Source organism: Zonotrichia albicollis, chromosome 6, assembly GCF_047830755.1.
Source record: "Zonotrichia albicollis isolate bZonAlb1 chromosome 6, bZonAlb1.hap1, whole genome shotgun sequence".
Classification (NCBI taxonomy): domain Eukaryota; kingdom Metazoa; phylum Chordata; class Aves; order Passeriformes; family Passerellidae; genus Zonotrichia; species Zonotrichia albicollis.
This window is the reverse complement of record NC_133824.1, coordinates 16,229,638-16,248,864: the sequence shown is the minus strand read 5'-3', so window position 1 is coordinate 16,248,864 and position 19,227 is coordinate 16,229,638. Positions and strand designations below refer to the sequence as shown.

Here is a 19,227-nt window from a genome sequence, read left to right as displayed (position 1 = left end):
AAGACCAGAATTACAGTGACCCTTTAGGAACTGAAGGGACTTATTCATGTTATGGAAAAACATGAAAAATTTCTTTATGCTACTATGCTATCACTTGTGACTTAGATTCTGTACTTAGAGATTCTTTGGGGGTATTTTGTAAAAGAGACTGCTGGTGCAGTCTTGGAGAAGATTGTAAGATAAACTTGGAATACATGGGAGTTTACCAGAACCAAAAAAGCCTGAGACTATCTCTGTAGCCTTTGTCTTAGTCTTAGATAATGTCATTGGTAAAAAAAAATCTCTGGCTGAGCTGGTTGCTATTAGAGTGCACACTGAAGCTAGGCCTTCTTTTGGGAGTGGGTAGCTCAGTCAGCAGTGACTTCTCTTTGGGCTTTAGAGGAGGAACAGGCAGGGTGTTCCTGCTGAGTCTTGGAAACAGTTGGTACCTCCTGGTATAGTTCCAGTCTTTAGCAAACCGTAGGGGTGAAACATGCTGTTGTGGATTCTAGTAGCAGGAGAAGGCACTATGGAAACTTGGTATCTTAGTTTCTTCTGTTCTTCCCTTATAACAGTAGTGGCACTAGGTGGCTTGTCGTGAACCTAGCATTGCGACAGTGTGAGGCATGTTTTGCTCTTTCAGTTGTTTTTCTCTTTACCCTCTCTGCAGAGGGAAATGGCAGGCTTGCTGAAGTTGGTAATTGCAGAGGATATACTTTTAATTATCCTGTGCTCGTGTGACTCCACATCTTTGTCCTGCCCGTGTATTTTTTATTTCAAGTGGTAGTGGAGTTTCACAGTGGAAGGGTACTGTGACTACTGTCTTTTATCTAGGAAGTACGTTTTCCAAATGTGGAAGAGGGCCAGCAAGATATTTCTGAGTAAACTTCTGATTGTTCTTAGCACAAAGATCTGCTCAGCCTTGCATGGAATCTATGAGGCTTGATTCAGTTGCCAGAACATGGATATTATGTAGCTCCTGATGACCCGAGGCAAGCAGAGACATCTGTCTAGGGCTTGTAGATGTCTCAGAATACATGAAACTTGGGGCATTATGGAGCAACAATGGAGACTTCCTAGGAGACCCTAAGTCATTGCAAGTGGCTTTAGAATCTGTGTTTAACAATGGAATTGAGTCAACAGGGATACCCTGAAGAACTTATTGTCCTAATAAATGAGGCAGACACAAGGGAAAGGAATGTGAAGCTCCAGCAGCATGGTTAGAGCTAGCTGAGGTCGAAAGGTTTCCCATGTGTATTTGAAAAAATGGACAGAATGACTAACTGGGTGGGAAAGATGGAGCTTTAAAGAGCCAGCAATTTGCAAGAGAATTGTGTGGGAGAGGAGCATAAAGTCAGAGGAGCCAAAACACTAGGAAAGGGCCTCCGAGGGGCCAAGGAAGGGAATGGCCAGCAGCAAAAGAAGTGGGAGCTAGTCAAAACAAAATGCACTTCTTCCTGCCTGGGGCTGGGAGGCTGCAGACCAGCAGCTGCTGCAGGCCCACTCATTGCTTCTCTGCCTTGGGCACGAGCTGCTGAGTTTTCTGTGCTGTTAATAGTTGTGGGTCTTCACCAAACCTGAGACTGTACTTTGAAATAATGTATGAAAGTCATTCAGAAGTTTCTCCTGGTCAAAATTACTAATATTTACACTTACTATCCTCACTTTCTTCTTTTCCCTCTACTGCAGCCATTCCTGTCTGGGGAGCAAGAGAGCAAAATGTAGATTCAGCCTCATTTCTTTGCAGTGAAGCAGTTCCTTAACTTTCTGCTGTTTTTATTTCTCATTCAATGTCTGGCTACAGACTCAAGAAGAGTGAGCAGGCAGTGCTCACTCTTCTGCCATTTTCCTCCTTCCAAGCCTCCCCCCTGACCCTAGCTCATTGACTTCCCATTTTAAGCTGCATGAGCTTTTGCACAGCTGCCTGCATAGGAAGATCTGGTCAAGCAGTCCAGCTCCCCAGAGCCAGCATCAACGTCAGGCAGGCGACAAAAGGCCAGGGCCAGAATTAAAGGAAGGAAACATGGCAAAGAAGTTCTCCTGTTTTTATTTCAGGCACTAGGGAACTGGTTAACTCCATGAAAATCCTTCTCTGCCAATACCCTGTTTTGTGGTGTTTTAAAAAAAAAATGTTTAAGTTGCCCTGATGATTACAAAGTCTATTTCTTAATGCTGAAGGAAGGAATTGCATTAATGCCAGCTTCTGATTTACACTCCTCTTTGTGCATCCTTCTTGCAAGTCTTTCCAAACTAGAGAAAATGTGTATAGAGAGTGAAATAGTAAAATCCGATTTGGAATGGGAAGCTGGCTCCCATCTGACCTGTGTAGAGCAGAACACATCTAGCAGATGTAATATGTTATGACTGTTTTAGAAACTAAGGAAAAAATATTTCTGTTGTGGTTTGTTTCAAAGTGGCAAGCTATCAATAAGCTAAAAAGTTATGGAAGGTTGTCCATGTAGATGGAGCTGCTGAGGAGAAGTCTGCTGTAACCCCATGGGATGTTGCAGAAAACATACAGGAATAATTTAAAAGAAGCTGATGCTTGAAAAAAGCAAGATTTTCTCTAGCTGACTGGAACAATGAATAAAGGGGTTAAAAAGTGGACGGGAGAATGAAATTTTGTTGTTTCCAGGATCCAGTGGAAGAAGTAGATTTAACCTGCTATGCTTGTGTCAATTCTATGTGAAAGCAAGTAGTAGGGTTCTGTATGAACTACAGCTTGTGAGCAGTAAAGAGAGTTTTTTATTTTTCTACATAATACTTCCCTAATATTTTTGTTCCCCTGTTCGTTCCCTCCCCCCCGCCGCCCAGGGCAGAATATATTTAAGTTTAATTCTGAGGATGTGAAAATTGCTACTTGAGGAATGTTATTATTTGTTCATCCCTAGAGAGTTTACTGGATTTAACATGTATAATTTAGTTTCTACCAGGTCATTTCTATCTACTGTTGGACCTTATGTGAATGTTTAAAGATGCAGTGAGGTAAACTTAGTGTCTGCTGTGTTTTCAGAGCTCTATGGTTTTGATGTCCTTATTGATGACACTCTGAAACCCTGGCTGTTGGAAGTGAACCTGTCCCCATCATTGGCCTGGTAAGTGATTCCCAGGGATTCAGGCAGGGACTGTTGCTGGAGATGGTTGTCTTGGAAATGTGTTGTCCAAGGAGGGCATGGTTTCCTGATGCCTGCAGATTTTTTTCCGCACCTGATTGGCAGAGAGGATACTCCTTTGCTTTTTTCCTTTGGATAAACAAACTTACTGCAGCAATGGGTTTTGAAAGAGCCCAGATGGGATTCCATTTACTTTTTAATTATTTCTCTTCCATTGTCACTGTTAACGATTCATAATCTCTCATTATAGATAAATTTTGGAGCTCTGTCAGACTATTGTGTTGGATTTCAATCTTCTTGGCTGATAGAAACTTTTAGTTTTTGGAGTCCAAGCAGAGTTCAATCAGTTGCACTTTACTCGAGTGTGTAGAGGAGTTCTTGGGCTCAGTCTAGTACTCTAATCAGATAAATTCTAAAGAGTGAGTGTTGACTTGGCCCTTTTGCTGACCCTCATGCTCTATTGGAAATTGAGGGTTTATTTTGGTACGTCTCTCAGCTATAACTTTATGTGGAAATGGCATAGTTAAGTGTGGTTTTTAAGAGTTCTACAACAGTAACTTTTATCTACTTCATGAAATGTAACATATATACATTCAAAGAATATGTTTGTAGCCCTAAGGAGAGTTTAAACAAAGCTGTATATGTCTGCATTAGGACACTAAAAGCTGTGGAAAAAGGAACAGATTTAAGCCATTGCTGTCTGATCTTTACCTATGTATGTGAAAATCACCTAGTTTTCATCTTGTTTTTACCTGTTTTAAGAAGGCAAGGAAGCTGTATTGGAAGATATACTAAATACTGATGCATTCCTCTCATTTAATGCCAGACAAATAATTCCTATTATCCTCTGTTGCATGTGGGGACAGTGATGCTCCTTTGGACCTGAAGATCAAAGCTAGCATGCTTTCAGATATGTTCACTCTTGTAGGTGAGTGAAATGAAAAATCCTTCAGTCTTTCCCTCATTTAAAACCAGTTAAAGGTAGTTTTATGAGTTGGCTGTTACTAGATGAGTATAATAGATGTGAACTCTAGTTAAGGAGAGCAGTTGTATTTAGCATTGAGAAGTGATATATGGACATTTCAACTTCAGAATAATCATCTGTTTGTGATGCTTAGGTCATTTTAAGAGTCACTAATTTGGTATTTGAAGACACTGCTCTCTTTAGCTTTGAGTTAGTATTCAGGCATTCTTAAAGTTGAATGTGTGGGTTTTGGTTGGGTGGCTAGGCTTGGAGTACTTTCTAGAGCACAATGTCCCTTGCATCTTGATTTAGTTGCTTGATGCAATTTGCCTTAGTAGTGAAAGAAGTAAAATTGTCATCAGGTATGCTGCTCAGCTGTTTAAAAAACCAAGTCTGTCTCTGTGCTGCTATTCAGTAACCCATTTATTGATTTAAGTACTTGGTCTTGAAGCAAGTTTTTGTTCAAAAAATGTAATGCAATTACAGTTTAGGATTAAACAAAGCAAGATATAAAAAAGAAAAGGATTCTTATTGGTCCTTGGGCAGGGACAAGAAGGTTTTGTATAGACTGAGATGGTGAACAGAAATGCTAGATTCATCTTTCAGGGTTTGTCTGTCTTCAAGTTCTCATGCAGCTCTTGGTGCCTGTAGGCTTTGTGTGCCAGGACCCAGGCCAGCGGTCAAGCCGGAGCATTTATCATTCGTCTGAGTCTGTCAGAAGAAATCCGTACCAGAAGCTGCAGGTAAGTGACTTTTAGAGGCCCTGGCTGAGGAGCATAGGAGGAAGTAATTCTCATAGAATTTGACTCATGGGTGAGAGAGGCAGTGAGTGAGATTATCTGGATTTCTAGCATAACTATGGAAGATGAAATCTTTACCTGTGGGGGTGGTGGGGCGCTGAAACGTGTTGCCCAAAGAGTTTGTGGACTCTGTATTCCTATAGGTGTTTGAGACCAGGCTGGATGGGGCTTTGAGCACCTTGTTCTGCTGGAAGCTTCCCTCCCCATGGCAGGGGAGTTGGATCTAGATAACCTTTAAGGTCTTTCCAACCCAAACCATTCTGTGGTTTGCAGGGGATACACCTGCATTCTGGGCAGTTCAACCACTTTGATTTTGTTGTGGACAACAAGCTTCCAGGACTCTGGAGCTCTGTGAATGTCTCTCCTAGACCTTCTCCAAGATCTTCTCCTAGGTGAAAAACTTCTTGCATTTGAAGTTTAAGGCTTCTTTCCCATTCTCTTTTGGAATCTCACTTTCTTTCCCATGGATCATTGGACTGAGGCCTCATGTATCTTACTGTGACTGCCCCATGTCTTTTCTGTTGAGGTAGTGCTTTCTCATCACTGTAATGTGGAAGGACAGTTCTCCATCTTTTTTTGTCTATGAAATGGATTCCATAAATATCTGTGGAAATAGAGCATTCACAAAGGGCAGGGAGATCTGTTACATCACTTGGACTTTCAACTCATTTCTCCTCAGGCAAATAGGCAGATGGTGTTCTTTGACAACTCTGCAGCTGGTGGTGCTGTGATGGACATGCAACATGGCTGTGTAGCTCAAGTTCAGTTTGGAAAAAACAAGTCATTTTTGTTCAGTGACAGTGTACCAAGACACTCTGTGTTTTGGTATTGGAAAAGCTCACAGAAATTGCAGTGTTTTGTCTCTTGTAAAACTCAAGAGTCTTTAGTCACTGTGAGAGAGGTGAACAGCTGGTAAGATGAGATTTGAGTATCTTTAGGATGCATGTCTGAGTCTGAAACTTCTAATACAAATATAATAGTGCCTTAAATACAGATCACTCTGACTGTATAGGTGCTCTTTGTAGCAGACAAAAGGTACATGAGATAAATTAGAAACCATGCAAAAGAATTACCCTTCTTAGAGTAATGGGATCAGATCTGATGATTTGACAAAACTATACAAGACAGTCTCAGAAAATTATGCTGTTATGAATTTTAACGAGGCTTTCAACTTTGTTTTGCTTAACAAATACACATAAAGAGATGTAAGCCTGGCCAGTTGAAAGTTGCAAAGATTCATATGACAGTGCATTCGTTATGAGACAGGATTAGGTGTTCCCCTAGCTAACCTATGTTTAATAGAAACACGTTTGTGATGCAGTCATAGTTTTACAGCATTTTTTTTCTTAAGTACCTAAGTGGAAATCCCATGGCTAGATAGGTGTTTAGATCTTTTCATGGTCCCAGAATGCTTTAGCTTGTTCTTTGCTCAATATGTTCTGTCTCAGATTTTTGGATTTTCAATGCCTGTTCCAATTTTCTATTGCAAAGGCTATATGTAATCTTTTGGTTTTTCCTACCACCTTCATGATGTTTTAAGTTTTGATCATTCATATAGGCCATTTTTCATAATTGTAAAAGTTGCTGCTTGAAAAAGAACTGTTGGTGCCTGTGCTCTTGAGAGTGCTTTTAAATAACTATCTTGAGATGGTTTCTCTCTTTTCTGAGTTTCACCAGACTGGACTACCAGTTTGGTTTGGCTCTTCAAACATTTATTTCTCCCTCTAGGGAGATGAACAATTTTGCTGCTTCCATTGTAACTTCTTGTGGATTTGGGTTGGAGCTCTTTCAGTTAATTGTAAGCAATGGAGGGACCTTGATCTGTTTTGAGTAGGCCAACTGTAGAGAGGAACTTGTCAGTAGTACAGCTAGAAATGATAGATAGGTCTCCTGAGAATCCTTTCTTCCACCATTTGCTCCTCTTGGGTGTTGGAAGAGGAAAACACTCTGAAATACCACTGAAGGCAAGAAAAATCTCAGCTCTGATGATTGTTTGCTTTTGAACCTATCCTTAAACTGGTTTTACTTGTAGGCCTGATACCAGGTAAGTAATACTTCCTGACATTCTGATGTTTCTACACCTGTGTTAGAATGTTAAGTAGTATCTTTTTTCTCCACAAGAACTGGAATATTGTTGATATATTTAAATGAAAGTACTTGCAAAACTATGGGATTTTTACTTTTTTCCTCCCTCTGTTCTGTAAACAATTTTACTTGACAGCATCTCTTTCTCCTTGATGCATAGCTATTAAATATTTTTATATGGGTGACTCTTAATTTACAAAAATATGAATTTTGCTTATCATAGTTGAGTTCAGTGTGCTTTTGAAAACCATATGTCCAGGTGCATTCTGCACAGTTGAGCACATCTGAGCTTAGAATGAATGCTGTGTTTGGAATGGGGACAGGATACATTTGTGCAGGATATGAGGGAGATATAAGTGGTTAGCTTTATCTCTGGACTTCAGTTATCATAGAATCATAGAGTGCTTTGGATTGCAAAGTATCTTAAAGATTATCAAATTGCAGCCCCACTGCTTGGACAGGGACACCTTCCACTAGACCAGATTGTTCCCAGCCCCGTCCACCTGTCTTTGAACAGTTCCAGGGTTGGCACAACTTCTCTGATCAACTTGTTCCAGTGCCTCACCACCCTTTGCTTATACTGTTTTGTTTAGGGTACTTGCCAGTCCTCAACAAGTCAGGCAGGGGTCATAGTGTCTTGGAGAACACAAGATTTTTATTCTCTTTGTGTGTCTCTTGAAGCGTCCTGTGTCTGCACAGTCACAAAGAGCAAACAGCAGATCAGTAAGTACCTTTCAGCTCCATCACCCATGTAAGGGCTACACTTCAAATGTTACTGTGTGCAATGCTTTTGGCATTGTTAATCCCCAAATATATTTTACAGTTGGAGTAGCCTGGGGCAAGGGGGATGGGGGTGAGAGGAAGTCAACATGAGAAGAGGACATGGCACCAGCATGTTTCCATGCAGCAAAAACAAATGTTGAAAAAATATTTACATCGCTTCTAGTGGCTTAAAAAAAAAAGTAGGTGAAGCTTGCTGCGAGTCAAAGTCAGCTGGATCAAATCCCTCAAAGTTTTTAAGACTACAAGTCTGAATGATAAGGTAAGCACAGGAGAATCTGTGCAGACAAAACTCAGGTGGCCCTACAAGAGAAGTAATCCTTTTCTTTGAGGCAATCCTCTGAAGGACACTGCAAAAGTTTGAGAGTGAACTGGGTCAAAATAGATGCAGAGAAAAGAAGGATTTCTTAAAGTTAATGGAAAAATATGGGACTATTTTTAGCCTAAGTGAGACTGATCTACCTATCTAAGTATTATGTTTGTTACCCTTACAAGCCGTATAGACAAATCCAAATTAGTTTACAATTCTAAGCTATTGGCCATGTGGAGACATGTTAGGCATTATTTTGCTGCTGGGCTTCCTGCACAAATGTAGTAGGAGTTATTATTTTTTAATGGGGCTTCCCCGTCAGGAAGAAAAGGTAGATGGAATCATCTTGAGAACCTAATTCAGTCTGTTCCCTGCTGTTTGTCATTCTGAGTAAGTTTAGCTGAGGTTCAGAGGACAGAGTATTACTGAATTACAAGGTTTTGTAGAGAATAGGAATGATCTTTGTGCCAACTGCTGTCAGTGCTTATTAAATTAGAATCATGATTTGGGAACCAAGGATACTTGCAGAATTGGAGATATACCAGAGTGGTTTGATTTATCTGTACTTTTATAGATAAGCTGGGTCAAAGAGGAAACAAGATCTCTGAAGTTGGAGACATTTCTGTGCTACAGCCAGAGGGTATTCTGTAGTGAAATATGGAAAAAACTGTGCAGGAAGTTCAGTAAAGAGTTTTCTCTAGAATTTTGGCAGCCATGTAGTTTTGCTCAGGGAGGAGTCAGAGCTGCCCAATATGTACACATACATTTACTATTTGTGTTTGATGCAATCATCTCTGTTGTGTTGAGACAATGGAAATGATTTCATTGAAGTGTTTCCTTAGTAAAGCAGATAATTTAATAGATTGAAGAATTTCCTGTAATATTCTCTTGGAATAACAGTTCTCACATGATGATGGATTGTTATGGTAGTGCCAGGAAATGAGAAATGGTTTTTAAGAGAAATGGTTTTTGCCTCTCAGGTTCTAGAGCAAGTTGTTAAGCAACATTTTTTAGCTGTGGAGTAGAAATGGAAGGAAGCTTAGAAAGAAAGACTTAAAAGTCTTTAAACTTAGTGCCATCCACAGCATCAAGCAAACCTTGTTTGATTGCTGGCATTTTATTTCTTCTACAGATGTTTGTGTCTCCTGCCTTTTCATCCAGATTGTCTTGTTTTCTCTTATGTTTTTAATCAGTTAGACTTAACAAAATGTTACAGCTGGTACCTGCTATGTCTGTTTTTTCTTTGGATTTTTCTGTGCCAATCACTGCAGTATTGCCTATTCTAGTGCCATGCCTGTTGCTTTTGCTGTTGCTTCATCTACAGATTCTGAGTAGCTGCTTCTCATTTCTGTTGAAATGGAGAGAATGGAATTAAATTCCCATAGTCTTTACAAATAAAGATGCTTCCTGATCTTGCCATGGAGTTTTTTTTTTTAATATCTGAGCAGTATGGGATATTCCCTTGGACTTACCCACCTTAAGGTTTCTGTCAGGTTTTTCTCTTCTTTCTAGATTAAGGCTTTCTGTGCATTCTTTGCTCAGTATAGAGCTAAAATAAACTTTTGAATTTAGTAAAAATGCTTGAGACCTTCTCAGTAGACTTTTGGTGCTATTTTTGCAGAGGTAGTTTATCTAAACTGAGCCTAAGACCATCTTAAATGTACTTGAGAGCAAGTTCAAAGATTTTTTTTTTTGCTTGGATTTTAAAATTTTATAATCCTGATGATTTGAAGACATTTTGAATTCCTGTTCTTTTGTTAGAATTGGCCAGGACTGCCCATCAGGTTAAAAATAAGCTTAGTGACACGGTCTGCAAATTATTGCTTATTTTAAAAAGTTTGCATATGTATGCAGATTTGCATGATGTATCTGTGTACATCTGCAGAATGTGTCTGTTAAGTGTGAGAAGTAGCAAGTTGAAATTGAGCAGTATAGCAACAGAAGAATAAAAGTTGGTGAACTTTTCCCTGTAGCTTTTATCTCACCGGGGAATCACAGTTCTGTTGTTGTAGTATAGCAGCACAGTTAGAACAGAGAATCATGGTTCTGGTACCACTGATGTGTGAATCCAAATGTATTTGGTTCTTGTGAATGCTGACTCCAGTGCCCCTTGGGTGAGGATTTTTCTGTATGACATTTTGACTTTACTGTTTTTGGTATGTCTCCTGTTTTTGCAGAATGGGCCAGAGGTGTAAACACTGGCAGTGATGCCTGAATTGTGCCTGCTGTGCTAAAATCTAAGAATCTGAGTACTCATATGTAGTGACATTTGGGCTGTCACTACATATGAGTACTCAGATTCTTAGTAACAGCTGGGGTGTGGAATTGTGAATTGTGGCCTATAGTGCTCTGAAGTGTAGATCCTGCTAGGAATGGGGTCCTGGAATTTGAATGTAATTTTTTTAATATGAAAATTGAGAGAGGAAAAAAAAATCTGGATTCACACTGTCTCTACAGCATACCCGTCCTCTGTCTGCTGGCGATGCTGACGTGAAAAGCTCAATGCCCTTAGGCAGGGAAAAGACAGCAGGAAGGCACAACAGCTCTATGCTAGGCCTCTCCATGGAGGAGGTAAGGAGGCTATTAAATGGCTTTTATTTACCTTGGCTTTCATGCAGTATGTGGGGCTATTTGCTCAACAAATGGCAGGTGCATGTAAATGAAAAATGTGAGAGAAGAAGAGTAATTTTTGAAACAGAATTTGAGTTTTACTGCTCGTATTGCCCTTGCCCACAATCATGCCAAGCAGAGATGTGCTTGAAGCAGTGATAGAATCCTTCCAAATTTAAATGCAAGACAAAATTCATTAAGGATATCATTATCTACTTCGTCCATTTGCAGGACTGAATAGTCTTTTTTCTGAAATTCAGAGATTTTTGGAAGGTATATTTTTCATTGTTATCTATTTTGCGGACTGTTCTCTATTTTTCTTTTTAATCAGATCAAAGTTCTTCGACGAGTGAGGGAGGAAAATGAACGGAGAGGAGGCTTCATCCGGATATTCCCTACCCCATTAACATGGGACCTTTATGGGTAAGAATAAAAATCTGATAGGATGGCACTGATGCTCCATGTTGAGGGATATTCTGTATTAGAAATGTGTAGATCAGCTATCTTGGCATTTTAAAAGATGTGTTAAAAGTTTTGGCAAAGTTTACTTTAGCCTTGAATATTCTTTTTTCTGATCCCTTGTTCAGAAAAAGGGATCAGCTGCTGCTTTGCATAACTGCACCCCATGGAAAGCTGTTGGAACATTATTTCTGGTATTGCTTTTCTGTTATAATAAAAATGTCTTCCTTTCAGATTTTTGCTATCTACTTTTACATCCTCAAGTTGTGCCCTGTGTACTCTTGTCATTAGGCCATAAATGCCATATAGAACTCACTCCTTCTGAAAGTTATACTATATTACAATTTTCCATGTTTATTTTTCCAGTCTGTAATGTTTTCTGTCTCTTGCATCACCAGGAACTTCAGCTGAGAAATGATAGCTCTCCTCCTTTTGTCTTTTCTGTTGTGGTGCACCATGTTGTCTGAATCCCCTTCTGGGATATGTTTTAGAGGCCATTTATTTCTGCACTGTACTGCCTTTCATTGAATTGAGCTGTCCTGATAATCCTCTTTTTTTTTTTTTTTTTTTTCCTTTTCCTAGATCTTTTCTAGAGCACAAGACATCAATGAACTACATGCTGGCTACACGTCTGTTTAAGGACAGGTAGAAAGCTTCTCTGTTTGGGAGAGAGGTAAAGGGCACAAACAGTACAAAAAGGATTGATTCCTCATTTATCCAGTGTTATAAACACAAGTCTGGGATTTATAGGAGTGCTGATAATTGTGCATCTCTTTTCTAGTGTGCAAATGATTGTTGGTCATATATTTATGTGTTGCTTTTCGGAACCAAGGGCAAAAAGGACAATATTCAAAAGGCATGGGAATCATTGGAGTACTAATATTACTATAGGCATGAAAAAACTTCAAGCTCTTAGATGATTTTTTTCTTTATGAAAGGATTATAGGTGGTCGTGGCTTACCTTTTGTTTCAAATTTCAAATCACATTAAAGTTTGTCTTCATGTACAGTAAGCCCTGAAATTGACTTCTCCAATGGTTTAGTATCCCTGTCTTGATCTGTGCAGTCATGATTTGATGATTCTTTTTCTGGGTGGTGGTGGGAACAGTTCATGCCCCTAGCTGAGCTTCCACTGAGAGTTGTATGCAGTGTCTTTCACTGTGTGTTTAATGCCCTTCCTTATCAGCATTTCTTCTTGTGCAAATTTGAAATCCACTATGAAGTCACTACTAAGTAAAGACAAGGTGACTGAGAAAGGAGACAGTATTTACAGAAGTTCTTCCAGCATCAGTGCTGTACAATTTTTTTTCTCTGTGTATGTTCAGGGATGTGTCTAAAGAGTTTTTCTAAATGATGCCTTCTCCAGCTTAAGCCAGACAAATGCAGGCATCAGTTGTAGTACAGCTGCTCAGGGCTCCTCTTTTGGAGCCCTTTTAGTTTTTTTCTTCTTTGTGATAGAACTCACAAGCAATTCTGTAAATATGGTCTTTACATTGTACATGTGAAAGACTAGGGAGGCTTTTTAATCAAGGTATGGAGAGTAATTTTTGACCTTTTTCTCTATGTAGGAGCAAGATGAAAAGAGAGTTCCTCACTGGAAGATCCCGGTAAATAGCTTCTTAATTAAATAATGTATACTCTGTAGGATTTATTATAAATTTAGATTTCCTTAGCTTCATCTTCCAGGTTGTGAGTCAACACCTGTCCTACCTGAAATCCATGAAAATAACTTTAGAAACATAAATACAGTGCAAAAAGAATATACCCAGATATGGAGAGCTCATGTTTTCATTGGATCTTAAAATTTCTCCTCATACACGTCTCACTTTGGTATTCCTATCATATTGATAAGCCTTATCATTGAGCTCTCTTTGAAAGATCTTGTCATGCACAAGGATTTGGACTTCATATGCTCATTTATTCACTTTGTTAGAACTGAAAGGATAAATGAAACAATAAGCATTTTCTATGCTTGTTTACACTTATATCATGGGGAGCACTTTTCTGGATTTTTGTGCACTGGCAGAAAATTGTTACTTTTGATGTTTCCCTTCTGGAATCTGGCAGGGCTCCTCGTCCCTTGTCTTAGGTCAAACTTGTAGAAAGTTTGGCATTTTCCACTTTTATTATGTTAAAATGCTTGTATCTGATCAGTGAAGAACAAGCTGTCTACATAAATGGTTCAAACAACCAGATTCATGCAAACATGCTCTCTTTCCATTCCTCTTCTCGATTTTGTACTCTTGCAATGTTAATTGTGCCCTGAGCTGTTGCACGATGGGCAGAGGCTGCTCAGTCATGAAAGTGTGACACTAGGTGGGTGTGTCTTGGAGCTTTGAGAGGTGATGTTCTGTGGAGTACGTACAAGACTCTCCTCAAACATTTGCAGGCTTAAGTAGAGCAGAGTTAGACTGATGGTAAATATTTCTTCCGTGTATCAGCAAGAATGTTTCTTGAAGTTTGGTCTCTTGTGTTATCAGGGAGAGAAAGATAAAGGGAGACTGAGAGATATCTCTGTACTGTGCTTCCCAGAGCAGGTCTCCATGGAAGGCTGGATAGGAGGATGGAAGTTGTGGGCTCTCATGCTCTCTTTTATGAGAGGAAGCTCGTTTCACTGGAGTTACGGAAGCGGCGGCGATACCATGGCAAGGTTGGAGCGGCACAGGCAAAAGCACTAGGTATGCATGGCTAGAGTTTTAAATGAGCAGCTGGTAAAATAAAAGGCAAGCAAAGGACTTTTTCATTTGAAATGTGTGTGAATGGGGTTGTTCTGTTTCAAATGTTAATAGTTTTCACTTCATTCTAGTTCTGAGCTTCTAGTTTGTTTAGTGCCTTGAATTTCATTCCCACATTCCCACACTTGCATGTGTATGATTAAAGGTAATTGGTGCTTACTTAGAGATGAGCTTGTTTGTTGCATTTTGGGTAAAGAATTCAACAGTATGTGTGCCTCTGTAATTCTTCAGCTTTTCAGAGAAAGATGGGATCTTTCAGATTATTCTCCTAGACAGCTGTGACTCTTAAGCTGTTGGGAATAGAAGTCCTTGTCCAAGCTGGTGTTGGAAAAACTTAAAAGGGTACAAAGGTGAATTATCCCCACAAGTGACTGTTCCTGCCTTTACCTAAACTCTTTCTAGTAGCTGTATGATACTGATTGCAGTAGGAGAGATTGGATGTTGTAAGATGTTTTTTGCTGCTGTCTTAAGCTCTATAATCGTTATTGGCTCATGTGGAAGTTTATATTTTTGTAGCTTTATTTGACACACAGCATACAAAAAATTGTGTGTATATATATCTCAAGTATGGGTGTAGGTATGTCAGTATGTATGTAAGAATCAGGATAAAAATAGAGGAAAATGTCTTTGCCTCTTTGATTTTGTGTGGGCATTCTTTTTTCATTTGTAAGGCTAAAACAAGAATCTTGGTGTTCTGTAATACTGGGAAAATGGACTTCTCAACTGATGTACAAGATGAAAGACAGAATAATATAGAACAGTCATACTTAAGATGGTGTTCTGAGATGGCAGTGTTCTGTCCTCCTAGCAGAAAGGAGTTTAGGGGTAAACCAAAGGGTGTGAGCTGTAGACAGTCCTCTCCACTTTTTTTTTTTCTTAATCAGCATAAGTGATTTCTTCTCTACTACAGGCACATCAGAACCAACAAAGCTGTCCCTGAAGTCCGACACGGAAGGTGAGGAGGAAGAGGAGATGGATGAGGATGAAGATGAAGACGTAGATAGAAGTGTTTGCTCTCTTTCGGACACTCCGGTGAAAAACAAGCCAGAGCTCTCTGAATCTGTGAAAACTGCTTGTAAGGAGAGGTTACCAAAAAAACATAACAAAAAAACTGGAAATGGAGAAAAGCTGTTTCTGAAAAAACCAGACTCAAAACCTCAGTTTAACTTGCTTCAGATTCTTCAAAATCAAGGAAATTTGAGGTGAGAATTTTCTGCGTATTGCCTCTAGTTTTGACTTGAAGCTAATAAGAGTTAAAATATGGAGGATGCACATTATGAATGTGAAGGGATAAGAAGGCCTTAGAAAAGGGCCTAGATTTTTGTCTAACTGTGGGCTGCCTTAACATCTTGTTGGCACAGAAGGGAGACGATTGCAAAGTCTGACAGTTCACCTGAGTGCCTGACCTGTTGGATCAGTGTAAAGCATGACCCTATAGTTTCCATTGCTGTTCTTTAATCTGATGATGTAAGCTGTTCTTTGTCAGCTCAGGCTTCTAAAATGTCTCTTTGCCTTAATGCAGGATGTCTGCTACTGAATTCTAATTTTTTTCTTCTCATTCTTTGCGTTTGCCAAGAAGTGGTTATAAACATACGTTAAATTATCCAGGAAGGGTTGGATAGGAGTATCTCAGTGCTGTCTCTCTGTAAAATCAGTTTTCTCATTTTGTGCTTTTATTTTTGATGATAGAATTTTTCCCTCTGGTAGTAATCTTTGCTCAAGGTCATGGCCTTCTGAGAGCAAAATTAGGAAGTAACTTGAGAATGACAAATTACTGAAACATCTCATTGCATGTTGTTGAGTAGGACGGTGTGGAATAGAGTGTCTTCTGATGCATGTTTTTTTCTTGGAAAAAAAGAGATGTACTGGAGGAGATTCTATAGAAAAACACCAAGCAAGGTTTTAACCAGATGTTTTGAAACACGATTCTCCCCTTGAATGTGGTTAGCAAAACTGTCTAATTGCAGATGGACAGCAAGTACAAAAAGAAAGGACAATTACATATGCCTGAGTAGGAAGACTACACATCTTCTAGACAAGAAGCAGCGTTATGTTTTCTGTGAAAAACAGAGGTAGAGAAAATGTTTCTTGTTGTTGCTTTCTTAGTTTAGTTTCTGGGAGAAACTATGAATTATTCAATAGCTTTGGGGATTGTTCTCATGTCTTATTGTAGGCAAGGACATTTGCTGCTGTGACAGGGAAGATTCTGAAACCTCTTTTGAGGATAAACATAGCAATGCTGTGTCTATATCTATATATATATAGAACTGACTCCTGCCAAGAACATAGTCTCTATCTGATGTTCCTGACAGAATCTTGCTCAGCACCCAGCACTGTTGGGATTCCCCACAGAAGGGTATAAGGCTTGTGGTGACCTCTTGTTCTGAGGTTGTGTTGGGCTTGGCTCTATCTGGGATGTCATTGATGTAAGCTTTGCTTATGGGCTCAACAGGCAGAGGAGCTGAATAAAATTTTCATCCAAGAAAAACCAGGCCTATTCTAGTCAGTTTTTGTAAGTGGTAGGACTTTTCTCTCCTTTAGTCAGCCTGATGAGGAAATATCTGTCTTCCACACTTTGGGTGTTACTGGTAAAGAAATTATAGTCAAAGAAAACCTGTTGCCCCAACTCTGCCATTCCCAAGGAAGTAAAATGAAAAGCAAGTTACTTGTTTCTGAATTTAACGCCTCAGGTTTCAATATCACCCCCACAAAAGGAGAGGCAGTGTTAAACAAAAGCCTTCTGTAGTTTTTAGTCAGAAATTTCAGGTGCAGGCAAAGACCTGTATTACTGTGCTGATGTTGATAATGGGGGCTTCTTATCAAGCAGAAATCTTGAACTGGTCATGAGATGTTTGAGTTGTGCCTACACCAAAACTGGCAGCTCTAGAAAGCCAAGGTGAGAGCTTTTTCTGATACATGGTGGCCTGATGTAGAGAGTATCAGTTCTCAGCAGGGATTCGGAGAGTTCTCCCAGTGTTCCACACATGTAGAAAGAAAAGGTAGGTGTAGTGATTAGTAGCATGCAGAGCTCAGAGGTGTTACAAGGCCTGCTGTGCATTCTGGAGTTCACTGAAGCTCCTGGAAGACAGAAATTGTAACCATGTATAGTTGCTGCAGTATAGCTATGAACAGGATGTGTACTTGTCATTGGCTTAGCCCTTCTCTGGCCCTGTGTGACCTTCCAAAAGCATCAAAAGTTGATGATTAAGCTGATACATGGATATTTCCAATGTATTTTATTTTAGCTTCAATTCTTACCTAAATGGATGCATTGATCTCTCTGAGTGTTGCTATGGTATGATTTCTGTGTAACACTAACATAATGTTCCTGAAATTTTTAGACCTATAAGCCAGAAAGACTTAATTGCTGCACAGAGGTTTTAATAGCATTTCAAGGACTTGTGTCCCTGGAGTCACAAGGACTATATAAGTGTGTGAGAATATTTGTAAGAAGCAGAATACAAGTAGAAAAAATATGGTGAGGTTCCTCAGGAATTCATCTGAGGCTGATTATATAATCAATTCAATAATGCCACAAAATGTACAAATGTGCTAATGAAATTTGCTGATAGAAAATATTTGGGAGTTATTACCATGAGAAAAAAGTAGTGGACTACATATGAGAAACTGGATGACCTTGAGGATATAAATAATATAACTAGGATGAAATTCAGTAGCACAGAGTTCAACGGGATGCTTATAAGAACTAATAATTTACACCAGAAGTTCTGTCAGCTGGGTGTTCATCAACTAGAAATTAATTATAAGGAAAAATATCTTGCATGCTGGTTGATCAGAGGAAGTTTGTGAAGTCCTAGCTCATGCATGCATGAAAACACCAAATGTGTCCCAGGGCTTATCACGTGACATACTTCTGAGACTTGATGTGGAGTATTGTATCACCCATATTCATGGAAGGCAAATTGTGAGTGGAACACAGGTGGAGGTGAGCTGCTGGTCTCATCATGTCACCATTGTGGGTGCTTTTTAAAGGACACTGGCAAATGTGGATAGTTCACATTAATAAAAGGAAAACTATGAAAGGATGTAACTGTTAACAAAAACATTCAAGGTGGGAGATCTGTCAGGGATAATATTTAAGGTACAGGACAATGTTGGAGAAAGAAAAAGCAATTATAATCTGCTCATAAGTGAAGCTGTGCTGGGCAGAAAGGAGATTCCTATTTATTAGAACAGTAAGTTCTGGAATAATATTTCAGGAAAGTAATGGGTTCAAAACTCTAATTTGTTGAAGATGAAATTTAAAATTCTACAGAGCATATTAGGACACTTCCTGTGATAGAAAGGGAAATCTGCTGCTATATCCTTATGAAAAGCTTCTAGCAACTGTGGGGAAAACAATGAGGAAGAGCAGAGGCTGGGAGAGCAGCATGTTTGAGGATAAGGTTTGGACTAAGAGGACAATGAACAGAATTAGGCAGAGCTTTCAGCAGTTTCTCTCACAACAGATGCATATACTAAAGTGGCTACTATTGCGAGGGAATGAGAAGCTGTGTCCCTCCCAGTCTTCTCCTCAGTTCATGCTTACAGCTTTCCAACATGTTCAGCCAGCTGCACAGCAGATTTTGCTGATGTTCCCTCATTCCTCAGTGGTGCCTTGCTCAATGAAATTTGGCTTGTATCCCTGAGCTAGCAGGGGAAGAGCTCACTTTCACAGATTTAATTCTTTCATTTCTAATGGGAATTACAGGGCCTTTGTTATAACTCTGGCACCAGTACCAAGCCCTTTGTTTATTTTATGGTCTGTTGTTGTGGTGTTCAAAATGTTTGTGAAAACAGAGGCCCAGTAGAGCCTTGAATTTGTTTTAAAAATATGGTTTTGCTGATGTCCACGTTACTCGCTTTTAGAGGAGAGTAACCAAGGCTGTAAAAGGCAGGAAGAACATTCCATTTTTAGAATTTATCTGAGAGAGTGTGTATTGTCCTGTGTACCTCCTGCAATACCTACCACCCCATCTTGGTGAACTGAAGGTTTGCTTGAAAATGCTGGTGGGGTGAAGGGGTTCTCCTTTCTTTGAGCTTCAGCATTAGTGCACTTAGGAGGACCTTGCTGACTGTACTTTGGTTCCTAAGCTGTGCCTCACTGCTGTAACTCTTTCCATTCCTGTTCTGAAGGCAACTGGTTGATTCTTTTTGTCCCTAGCAAGATTCAAGCTCGTGCAGCTTTCTCTGCCTATCTACGGCACGTTCAGCTCCGACTGGTGAAGGAGGCTGGTGAACAGATCCAGAATCCTGCCTGGGTTGCCAAAGAGGATGAGCAAATGGTAAGAAGCTTTGTGCTGGCCAGGCTGAAAAGCCAAGTTGGAATCTACCTTGAGACATTTGAAGTCAGTTCCTGTTCTTGCAAGTACAGCAGTCCAACTGTGATGATG

The 19,227-nt window shown here is 39.6% G+C and overlaps 1 protein-coding gene across 7 annotated transcripts in view; it reads left to right on the top strand.

Moving 5' to 3' along the window:
• Window positions 1–19,227, top strand: part of TTLL5 (tubulin tyrosine ligase like 5) — a 135,952-nt gene that overhangs the window by 29,171 nt on the left and 87,554 nt on the right. For 6 of the 7 annotated variants that reach the window (XR_012580727.1, XR_003379906.2, XM_005479784.4 and 3 more), the window contains 11 exons: window positions 2,993–3,074; window positions 3,959–4,020; window positions 4,708–4,799; window positions 7,623–7,664; window positions 10,489–10,602; window positions 10,973–11,064; window positions 11,683–11,745; window positions 12,668–12,706; window positions 13,632–13,777; window positions 14,745–15,036; window positions 18,999–19,119. Coding sequence is in view for 5 of the 7 variants with exons in the window: in XM_005479784.4 (XP_005479841.3) it covers window positions 2,993–3,074; window positions 3,959–4,020; window positions 4,708–4,799; window positions 7,623–7,664; window positions 10,489–10,602; window positions 10,973–11,064; window positions 11,683–11,745; window positions 12,668–12,706; window positions 13,632–13,777; window positions 14,745–15,036; window positions 18,999–19,119 (1,145 nt within the window). In the remaining 2 variants the exon portion in view is untranslated. The remainder of the gene's footprint in view (window positions 1–2,992; window positions 3,075–3,958; window positions 4,021–4,707; window positions 4,800–7,622; window positions 7,665–10,488; window positions 10,603–10,972; window positions 11,065–11,682; window positions 11,746–12,667; window positions 12,707–13,631; window positions 13,778–14,744; window positions 15,037–18,998; window positions 19,120–19,227) is intronic. The other variant, XM_026792380.2, reaches the window with a different exon arrangement.